The sequence below is a fragment of the Gadus chalcogrammus genome, chromosome 1 (assembly GCF_026213295.1).
Source record: "Gadus chalcogrammus isolate NIFS_2021 chromosome 1, NIFS_Gcha_1.0, whole genome shotgun sequence".
Lineage (NCBI taxonomy): Eukaryota > Metazoa > Chordata > Actinopteri > Gadiformes > Gadidae > Gadus > Gadus chalcogrammus.
In genome coordinates, this window is record NC_079412.1 from 20,120,726 (window position 1) to 20,132,386 (window position 11,661).

Consider the following 11,661-nt stretch of genomic DNA (forward strand, 5'->3'; position numbering starts at 1 on the left):
ACTCCTAACTTTTTTCACTAAGAGCAATTCACAAAGTATTTTAGGACTAAAAGTAGCACCTAAGTCTAGGAGAGCTTAAAAGTCCTCAAGAGGACTCCTAACTCAGTAAGACCTATTCACAAAGAATCTTAAAATGCCTGCGAGACGAAATGTTAGGGTATTCAATTTATTGTGGAGTTAATGCGCGATGCAATAACATCCCCGACTAACAGGAATAATCCGATTAGTCCCGAAATATAATGTTATAAAAATTATAAGTTATAAAAAATAAAAATAATTGCGCCATCAAAAGACGAGGACGTGTTCGTCAATAGGAAGAAAGTGCATTCCATCAACACGCAGGTTGTTTTTGATGCAAATTTTAACATAGCCTACTGGATGTTGTTGCAAAGTGGCCTGGATTTTCAGCTACCCATAATTCGCGCATTTTAATGGTTTGAGATGTACCAGTTGGGTGTCACTTGCTGGGTGACAGTGACTGACTATCCATGCAAGACGTGGCTCTAGACACCCTACCTCAATCCACAACCGGGAGCACAGTTAAAGTGTAACATGTAAGTGATTACTTAGATTACGTATAGTCCTATGCGTAAAACACATCGTATCACTTTGAAAACACATTTTAGGTAAACACCTTGGCACAAATCAGTCAACACTTGGGTAGTTCGTAACATTTATTTTATTTTAGATTTTACGTATTTGTATTGTTTGCTTTCTCTCTCTCTTGAACGTGCAGGCTACAACATCATTATCGTGGTCTGCACAAAATTGTCATCATGCGTGTATTCTGCTAACTGCACTATAACTAGTTAATAGGAATAGGAGCACTCCTAGCGGTAAGATAAAATGCTTTGTGAATACGGCCCCAGGAGTTAGACAGGTTTCAGATCAGGAGTTAGACAGGTTTCAGATCAGGAGTCAAACAGGTTTAAGATCAGGAGTGAGACAGGTTCCCGATCAGGAGTTAGACAGGTTTCAGAATAATACTCAAACAGGTTTGAGATCTGGGGCCGTATTCACAAAGCATTTTATCTTACCGCTAGGAGTGCTCCTAACTCGCGCTAAAACATTTTACGTTGGAGTTTTTTCTTAAAAGTTATTCACAAAGCCGCTGAGACCTACTCTTACTAAGGATAAATCACAAAGAGTGAACTAAGAGTGACGCGCCGTTGCTATGGATTACGTCAATTCTCGTGCACGAGTTTAGAAGCGGTCAGTTCGGTGATTGGTTGTTCAGACGAGCCCACTGAATCACCGAAAAACAAGGAAATAGCCTAGGCTAGAAATGAATTAAGTAGTTATAGTGCAGTTAGCAGAATACACGCATGATGACAATTTTGTGCAGACCACGATAATGACGTTGTAGCCTACACGTTCAAGAGAGAGAGAAAGCAAACAATAAAAATACGTAAAATCTAAAAGAAAATAAATGTTACGAACTACCCAAGTGTTGACTGATTTGTGCCAAGGTGTTTACCTAAAATGTGTTTTCAAAGTGATCCCTAAATGCCAGTCCACTCGGTTCCACACGGCCAAATTCCTTGTAATGTTGATCGCCATCATCATCATCATCATCATCATCATCATCATCATCATCATCATCATCATCATCATCATCATCGTCTGGCTGTGGAATGTTCCTCCACTTGCAAAGGTTGTGTAGAATGGCACATACAGTGATTACTGTGCTTGCCCTCTCTGGGGTGAGGCGTATTTCGCCGTGGAGGACATGAAACCGACGTTTCATCTGCCCAATTCCTCTCTCCACAACATTTCGTGTATGTTTGTGTGCTCGCAAAGAGCCAATACGATGTGTTTTACGCATAGGACTAAGCGTAATCTGCGTAATCACTTACATGTTACACTTTAACTGTGCTCCCGGTTGTGGATTAAGGTAGGGTGTCTAGAGCCACGTCTTGCATGGATAGTCACTGTCACCCAGCAAGTGACACCCAACTGGTACATCTCAAAAAGCTGCCTCAGACCGCTCACCATTAAAATGCGCGAATCATGGGTAGCTGAAGATCCAGGCCACTTTGCAACAACATCCAGTAGGCTATGTTAAAATTTGCATCAAAAACAACCTGCGTGTTGATGAAATCTACTTTCTTTCCCACTATTGACGAACACGTCCTCGTCTTTTGATGGCGCAATTATTTTTATTTTTTATAAGTTATATATATTTTTTTATAACTTATAATTTTTATAACATTTTATTTCGGGACTAATCGGATTATTCCTGTTAGTCGGGGATGTTATTGCATCGCGCATTAACTCCACAATAAGTTGAATACCCTAACATTTCGTCTCGCAGGCATTTTAAGATTCTTTGTGAATAGGTCTTACTGAGTTAGGAGTCCTCTTGAGGACTTTTAAGCTCTCCTAGACTTAGGTGCTACTTTTAGTCCTAAAATACTTTGTGAATTGCTCTTAGTGAAAAAAGTTAGGAGTCCTAAATTTAAGAGTGACACGCCCATTATTTTTAGGAGTTACTCCTAAATTCGCCAGTTAGGACCTACTTTTAGCCCTAAGATCCTTTGTGAATACGGCCCCAGGAGTTAAACTGCGTTAGAGAAGAAGTTGTGGGGTTTAAAGGTGTCATTGCATAGTTTTTCATAAATTTTGCGGTGGTCACTTGTAGCAATGATTGCCCCGTAACTTGGCGGTTCTACACGGGGGCCTACTGGGGCCCGTGCCCCTGTAGACATGTCCCTGGCCCCCCCTGTGGCCCCCCCATGCTGACCAAATGAACAATTATGATATTACTGATTTTACGGAACTAATGAGACGCAACATTCTACTCAGGCAAATTAGAGCGGCGCACCCAAACACCGTTGTGCTGCTGCTCGTGAACGAGAGCTCAGCAACTACTCTTGGCGAAAGTTGCCATGATTTCTCCTGTTGCAAGAATCCAAGGCAAGCAAAACGATTTATTTCCGTAAGTGACTTGTTGTTCTTGCACAAAACCGTGTTCTGTAGTTCCTCACGCCGATGATGAAATTACGTTTATAAATGTCTGGTCTCGATATATTTAGAAACGTAAACATATATAAGCAAACTCATCGAAGCAGAAGCGAGTATCCAAATATCAGTATGGGAAATAACATGGGTTTTTTGAATGATCGTACATAAAAAGCTCTGTAGGTGGGGAAGAAGTAAAAGCTGCCTAACGTATGAACTACACACTTTGTCCATCTAGTTTCCACTGTAGTTTTGGATTGTTGGTGCCGTTAAAGTAGCAATAATAATCGTTTACTACTTTAACGGACCGATGATCCAAAAACCCAGTCAAAACCAGATGGAAAAAGTGTGTAGTTCAAAACGTGACACAGCTTTATCTTCGCCGGGCAACACGGGCACCTTGACCGTGGCCCGGGCACAAGACTCCCGCCGTGCCCCGTGAATGAATGATTGAATGTCCAATCCAACCATTTCTTCCTCAACTCTTCTTTCTTGGCCACGAGATGCAACATGGAATTGTTGTCTGTTGTTTGCACTTGGACTGTTTTAGCGGCTCCACATTGAACTGATCTTTGATTTGCTTTTGGATTGAAGGTTTCTGTTGCCAATTCACTATTTCTTCAGCTTTAATCCTTTTAATTGCAGTGTTTGTCCTGTATATTAAAATTGTATTTTAAACCCACATTTTAAATCATCCAACCTTTAATATTACAACAAACGTCCCACTGACGCATTCATCATTGGTACCAAACTTTAAATAATATGTCACTCAAAATAAATTGTATATTAAACCCAAATTTTAAAACATCTAACCTTTCATATTAAATTTAAAATTGTATTTTAGCATAGGCCTATGGATAAAATATGTATTGCAACACTGTCTTCATGTACATGTGGATCCATTTGAATTATCTATTAGAATCTGAACATTACTGAAATGAAAGTGATGCTGCAGACGTACCACTGACACCCAGTCTCTTTAAGCAGAAGTGGAAAGTATGTCGTTAAAGACTTCCTGTTTGATCAAAGCTGCTCTTAAGATTTCGACATGCAGTCATACAAAACGCACAGAAAGACCAACCACTGACAGGGCTAGGACGATAAGTTAAACTCTGTTGAAACAGCTTAGACCAGAATATGGCTGAGGACGTGATTTACGCGATGCCCAACATGATGACCAAGGCCAGGTATACACAAGGAGAGAGAGAGGAGAGGATAGTGGACATCTATGCTAGTCCTGAGAGCCTCAGAGATCCACACCAGGACTCTGTGGGGACAGGGGAGTCCTCCAAGTCTCTGGGAACAGGAAGAAGTCAGCGGCCGGACGCTGTGAGCCCTCCTTGGTGTCCTATCAGGGCTGTGGTGGTGCTTCTGGGCCTGCTGTCTGTGGTCCTGCTGGCTGGACTGCTGGGGGTGGCCGTTAAATACAAGACCGACATGGAGCAAGTTCTCCTAACGCTGAAGAATTTGACGGAACAGAGAGACGCACTGCTTTGTAAACAGGAATGTCCAGAAGGTAGAAGTAAGTTTGGTTGTAAATGTTACTGGAATTCCGGGTGGCTCTCCTGGAATAAGAGCAGGGAGTTCTGTGTTTCCCACAGAGCAGATCTGGTGGTGGTGGACAGTAAAGAGGAGATGGACTTCATTAGCGGGTGGTACACCACGTACTGGCTTGGAGCGACAGATGCGGCCGGTGAAGGGACGTGGAGATGGGTTGATGGGACCGTCCTGTCACTGGATAACCCCTCCTGGAGTAGAGGGGGACCTCAAGGTGGTGGGGGCAAGAACTGCTTAAGGAAGGTCTTGGAGCAGAACCAATTTAAATGGACAGATGTGAGCTGTGATACCATGACCTATGGGCTTTGTGAACAAAATTTGATAAAATGAGTGAAAAAATGTCTTTATTAACATTTTTTACATCTTGATGCCAACATACATCGGCTGTTTTTTTTCACACTTGTTGGGTTCATTCATTTGATAAGAGCTCTGATTGGCTGCAAGTAGGTCCTTAAAAGGAGATATTGTGAATACTACACTGGTCACTGCATGAGCTGTACATAGACGCTGCTCTTGTTACTTTATTTTTTCAATGTTTCCTCAGTTGCTCTTGGTGTTAGCGGCTGAGGTTAGGAGGTGAAGAGTCAGACATTTGGCTGACATCATTGGCTGGTTTTCAGTTGCTGCGAACCACATTAAGGGCCCTATTTTAACGGTCTAAAACGCAAGTGAGAAGTGCATAACGGAAGTGGCTTTGTGGGTAGATCTCTGGCGCTGAGGCTATTATACCGGCGGATAAATTACTCTTGCGCCCAACGCAAATCTAAAATGGGTTGGGCTGAATACCTGCAGGTGTGTTTTGGGAGTAACATGCAATAAACCAATGAGAGCGCCTTCTCCAATCCCCTTTAAAGATGACCTATTATACTACTTTTCTGGCCTTAATTTCTTATTAATCGATTGATAAAAATGGATTTTCGGGAAACTCTTCCTCTCATCTGGGCGCTTTCAGCATTCTCTGTCAACCCTCGGCTTCGTCCTTCTCCGCCCCCTCCTCCCCCCTCCTACCAACCCCACTCCGTTGTGATTGGTTACCTTCCGGAAGAGCATGTTGCAGCATTACCATACATGGAAAATGCGGTTCTATTTCATTCTTACTGACCGCCAGAGGCAGTGCTTAACACTGCCTCTGGCGGTCATCCAGAATTCATAGAACCGTAGTTACATACGTAACTCTCGATTGTTCTACGTAGATAAATCCCGGAAATTTGAACAGGTGAATCGAGACCGGCGTCCCTAGTGTTTAGCCACCCCAGACGGTCAGCAGGGAATACGTCTAATTACATGTACGTCATTATTTGACACTTAAGTATGGTTAAACATGACTTTAAATCATAATAACAACTCTTCTTTCTTGGCCACGAGATGCAACATGGAATTGTTGTCTGTTGTCTGCACTTGGACTGTTTTAGCGGCTCCACATTGAACTGATCTTTGATTTGCTTTTGGATTGAAGGTTTCTGTTGCCAATCCACTATTTCTTCAGCTTTAATCCTTTTAATTGCAGTGTTTGTCCTGTATATAAAAATTGTATCTTAAATCCACATTTTAAATCATCTAACCTTTAATATTACAACAAACGTCCCACTGACGCATTCATCATTGGTACCAAACTTTAAATAATATGTCACTCAAAATAAATTGTATATTAAACCCAAATTTTAAAACATCTAACCTTTCATAATAAATTTAAAATTGTATTTTAGCATAGGCCTATGGATAAAATATGTATTGCAACACTGTCTTCATGTACATGTGGATCCATTTGACTTATCTATTAGAATCTGAACATTACTGAAATGAAAGTGATGCTGCAGACGTACCACTGACACCCAGTCTCTTTAAGCAGAAGTGGAAGGTATGTCGTTAAAGACTTCCTGTTTGATCAAAGCTGCTCTTAAGACTTCGACATGCAGTCATACAAAACGCACAGAAAGACCAACCACTGACAGGGCTAGGACGATAAGTTAAACTCTGTCGAAACAGCTTAGACCAGAATATGGCTGAGGACGTGATTTACGCGATGCCCAACATGATGACCAAGGCCAGGTACACACAAGGAGAGAGAGAGGAGAGGATAGTGGACATCTACGCTAACCTGGAGAGCCTCAGAGATCCACACCAGGACTCTGTGGGGACAGAGGAGTCCTCCAAGTCTCTGGGAACAGGAAGAAGTCAGCGGCCGGACGCTGTGAGCCCTCCTCGGTGTCCTATCAGGGCTGTGGTGGTGCTTCTGGGCCTGCTGTCTGTTGTCCTGCTGGCTGGACTGCTTGGGCTGGCCGTTAAATACAAGACCGACATGGAGAAGACTGTAATGGAGAAGAATGTAAGCATGGACAGAGACATGGAGCAACTTCTTCTAACGCTGAAGAATCTGACGGAACAGAGAGACGCACTGCTCTGTAAACAGGAATGTCCAGATGGTTGGGTAAAGTTTGGTTGTAAATGTTACATGATTTCCATCAAGTGGCAATCCTGGAATAAGAGCAGGGAGTTCTGTGTTTCCCACAGAGCAGATCTGGTGGTTGTGGACAGTAAAGAGGAGATGGACTTTATTAGCAGGTACGGCACATTCTTCTGGCTAGGAGCGACAGATGCGGCCAGTGAAGGGTTGTGGAGATGGGTTGATGGGACCGTCCTGTTACTGGATGACCCCTCCTGGAGCGGAGGGGAACCTCAAGGGGGTGAGGACAAGAACTGCTTAAAGATTATCAAGAAGCAGAAACAATATAATTGGACAGATGAGAGCTGTGATACCATTACCTTGGGGCTTTGTGAACTAAATTTTATAAAATGATTGAAAACATTTATTTATGACTATTTTTTATATCTTGATGCCAACATACATCGGCTGTTTCGTTTCATACTTGTTGGGTTCATTCATTCTCGATAAGAGCTGTGATTGGCTGCAAGTAGTTCCTTAAAAGGAGATATTGTGAATACTACACTGCACTGCAGGAGCTGTACACAGATGCTGCTCTTGTTACTTTATTTTTTCAATGTTTCCTCAGTTGCTCTTGGTGTTAGCGGCTGAGGTTAGGAGGTGAAGAGTCTATGTTTAATTGTATCTTGACTTTGGTACCATGTAGTGTGATCACTATAAAACACTTGTAAACTAATTATCTAGTTGCTCTACAATGTTCAGAGGGAACAGTACACTTGGGTCCTGGTGTCTTGTGGGTCTGCACTGACTGTTTTAGCGGCTAAACATTGAAATTATCTTTGATTTGCTTTTTGACTGAAGGTTTCTTTTGTTAATCCACTAGTTCTTCAGGTTTAATCATTTTAATTGCAGTGTTTTCCACCCATTTTGCCAGTTATATATGTTAATCATTGGTACCAAACTTTATATAATATGTCACTCAAAATAAATTGTATATTAAACCCAAATTTTAAAAAATCTAACCTTTCATATTGAATTTAAAATTGTATTTTAGCATAGGCCTATGGATAAAATATTTATTGCAACACTGTCTTCATGTACATGTGGATCCATTTGAATTATCTATTAGAATCTGAACATTACTGAAATGAAAGTGATGCTGCAGACGTACTACTGACACCCAGTCTCTGTAAGCAGAAGTGGAAAGTAACATGTGGTTAAGGACTTCCTGTTTGGTCAAAGTTGCCCTTTAGACTTTGTCATGCTGTCATACAAAACATACAGAAAAAAAACACTATAAAGACACAAATATGGAACCACGTACCACGTGACAGTTTGCCCTGACTTTGCCCCTGACCTTTTCATGCATATATGTTTCAATCATTGATACCAAACATTTATATCTCATAATATCGTAATGTATTATTAAACCCTCATTTGAAAATTTCAATTGAGGGTTTAATATACAATTTGTTTCGAGGTGCTTGCAATGTGACAGAGAGCCCAACTTGGCAGGTAGGAGGTGACAACAAGGTGCTTCAATTGTGGAACAAGTTCAGAACTTGGTCCGCAATGTAAGCACCTCTCTGTTACCTCCCACCTGCCGAGATGGGCTCTGTGTCAACGGCCACCAAGTCAATACTGTCTCCCCGCGGGCCGTCGCAAGCCAAGGTGGTAAGGCCACCAATTCACCTTTTGACGTCTGTTGAGGTTGAGGTGAGGCTTTTCTATTTCGCTTGTTTATGCGTCTATTTTCTTTAAATTGCTACTGAGGTCGAGGTAGAAGAACATTTTCACTTTCAGCATGCATATGCAACTCTGAGTCAACTATCGTATTTCAAAAGGAAAAAGATTAAGCGGTTTTCTCGGGGAATGACGCCTTTAAGAAACTGGATGAGATCCGCTTTGAAGGCATCGACATCCTTCCACCTGCCTCCACTCCTTCTAATCCGGGTTCGTATTTTCCCTGTTACCCTGCAGTACTTGTAAGGCGAGAGAGGGAAGGCAGGCCTTTATAGATCAATATAATCGAACTAACAGAACAACCAGAGACAGCCTTCCAAACTCGGGATCAATATGTCTGATCTGTATCGACCCAGCCCTACGGAGGTAGAGCGAGGCCCAGCTATCATTCTCTCTCTTTCAGTCTCAGATACCCACACACAAACGGGCACACACATACAAGCACACACACACACACACACACACACGCACACACAGGCACACACACTCGCTCTCTCTCTCTCTCTCTCTCTCTCTCTCTCTCTCTCTGTCTCTCACACACACACACACACACACACACACACACACACACACACACACACACACACGCAAACACACACACACACACAGACACACACATTCACACACATACAAACACACCCTCACACACACACGCACACACACACACACACACCCTGGACAGGGTATATAGAGAGGTGTGTGTAGATACTGTATTTCTCAGTGGGACATCTGTTGAGCTGATAAACCCTCAGTCCATCTATCACCCTTATAGATCTGTTGGCCTGGGGGGCTTCACACGCCCTGGCATAAATACTACTCACACACACACACACACACACACACACACACACACACACACACACACACACACACACACACACACACACACACACGCACATACACACACAACCACACACACACACACTAACAACCACACACACAAAAAATACACACACACACACACACACACACACACACGCTCGCACACTGTGGTGTGTCTGTGAGTGTTTGTGTGTCCGTGCCAAATCATTGAACAATGTCTATGCTTTTTTTGTGTGTGTGTGTGTGTGTATGTGCATGTGTGTGTGTGTGTGTGTGTGTGTGTGTGTGTAGGACAAAGATGTTGCAGCAATTTCAGCCAATAGGCTTATCTTGGCTTTTCTATTGCCCCAGAGCCTTCAAACAGAGAGAGCACATGCACACACCCACACACACACACCCCCACACCCACACACCCATCTCTCTCTCTCTCTCTCTCTCTCTCTCTCTCTCTCTCTCTCTCTCTCTCTCTCTCTCTCTCTCTCTCTCTCTCTCTCTCTCTCTCTCTCTCTCTCTCTCTCTCTCTCTCTCTCTCTCTCTCTCTCTCTCTCTCTCTCTCTGTCCATGTGTTGTTCTCAAGGTTGTTTAGAGAGTGGTCAGATTTACCAAACTGCTCTCAGTCCAACTAAAGACAGCCCGTTACTGCTGTACCTTTATCTTGAAAAGCCTCCCCTCTATAAACAACAAGTGAATTTAAACAACCGTTTCCCCTGAAGCTCTGCAGGAGGCCACTCGAGGGAAACAAGCCTCAGTAAAAAGTAGGAACAGAAAGCAGAGGACGAAGTATAAGACGGAGAACGCGTGGAGAACGTACGGGCGATGGAACCAGGGGAAAAGAGGGCTAGGTTGTCGCGGTTGATTATCCACTTGGGGATGAAGAGCTCTCTCCTCCTTTTTCTCTGGCTCTCCCCTGCCACCCGGCAAGGAGTCCATTTTGGTTAGCATCGAGCTACACGGTAACCGACAATCCACTTACCCGTGCGGACGGCCTAACTGTGATGAATGGCCCAGGAGAGGAGGAGAGGAGGGGAGAGGAGGGGAGAGAAGGGGGGAGGAGAGGAGAGGAGGGGGGAGGAGGGGAGAGGAGGGGAGACAAGAAGAGAGGAGGAAGAGGAGGCGAAAGAAGGGGGGGAGGGGAGAGGAGGGGAGACAAGAAGAGAGGAGGGGAGAGGAGGCGAGAGAAGGGGGGAGGAGGGGAGAGGAGGGGAGAGAAGGGGAGAGAAGGGAGCACTCTAAACTTTATGTGGTGCATTCTGCGGCCGAGTCTGGTTCCTCAAGTCCCGGTAAAGACTAGACTCCCAGCTCCTCTGAGTTTCAGTGGGCCGTCTGTCTGCATACCTGTCTGTCTGTGTACCTGTCTGTCTGCATACCTGTCTGTCTGTGTACCTCACAGACAAAGTCACGCACGTGCACACGCACACACACACACAGACACACACAGACACACACACACACAAACATACACACTTTGTTTCTAACATTCCCCGCTCCTCCTCCACCTCTCTCCTCCACCTCTCTCCTTCGCCTCCATCCTCCTCCGCCTCCTCCTCCTCCTCCTCCTCCTCCTCCTCCTCCTCCATCACCTCCCTCATTCTCCTCCACCACCATCCCCCTTAGCCACCACCTGTTCCCACCCTCCTCCACCTTCTCTCCAGCCTCATTAGAGGCAGGAGGGGGGGGTGATCCCAGGTTCAGGTTGGCTAGTGGTGCCAGGCCACTGATCAAGCGTTCACAGCCCCCATCAAGAGCAGCCATGCTGGGCCACCTGATCTGCCATGTTAGCCCTCTGAAAACACCTCCACCCCCACCACCACCCCCTCCACCACCACCCTCCAGGGCTCTGGTTTGTACAAGGCTGTAAAGATGTCACCAAAAAGTACCCGATAGAACCTCACTTACAGCGGAGGAATTATTAAGCGTGGGGCTGTGTGTGTGTTTGTGTGTGATTGTGTGTGTGTGTGTGTGTGTGTGTGTGTGTGTGTGTGTGTGTGTGTGTGTGTGTGTGTGTGTGTGTGTGTGTGTGTGTGTGTGTGTGTGCGCAGGGAGGGGAAAGATGGAAAGTGAGAGGGATATACCGAGACGACAGAAAGAGAGATGGAGAGCGAGAGATGGATGAAAGAGTCAAAGAGGGAGGAGAAGGTCCACCCAGTTCGCCGTAACTAAGGGAACGGGATGCAACGGTCGCCAGGCCAACGGTC

The 11,661-nt window shown here is 44.4% G+C and overlaps 2 protein-coding genes across 2 annotated transcripts; both read left to right on the top strand.

The window, feature by feature from the left end:
• The first annotated feature begins 4,057 nt into the window (after positions 1 to 4,057).
• Positions 4,058 to 5,511, top strand: LOC130392024 (C-type lectin domain family 17, member A-like). Its single transcript, XM_056602424.1, has one exon. The coding sequence runs from the start codon at positions 4,099 to 4,101 to the stop codon at positions 4,846 to 4,848; it is 750 nt and encodes a 249-aa protein (XP_056458399.1). The 5' UTR covers positions 4,058 to 4,098; the 3' UTR covers positions 4,849 to 5,511.
• A 917-nt stretch (positions 5,512 to 6,428) lies between these two features.
• Positions 6,429 to 7,897, top strand: LOC130391873 (ladderlectin-like). Its single transcript, XM_056602198.1, has one exon. It carries the CDS (start codon positions 6,518 to 6,520, stop codon positions 7,313 to 7,315), a length of 798 nt encoding a protein of 265 aa, XP_056458173.1. The 5' UTR covers positions 6,429 to 6,517; the 3' UTR covers positions 7,316 to 7,897.
• The last annotated feature ends 3,764 nt before the right edge of the window (positions 7,898 to 11,661 follow it).

Bases quoted from the DNA above. Each gene is read 5' to 3' on its own strand.
- LOC130392024 (XM_056602424.1), top strand. From the start codon at position 4,099: ATGGCTGAGGACGTGATTTACGCGATGCCCAACATGATGACCAAGGCC.
- LOC130391873 (XM_056602198.1), top strand. From the start codon at position 6,518: ATGGCTGAGGACGTGATTTACGCGATGCCCAACATGATGACCAAGGCC.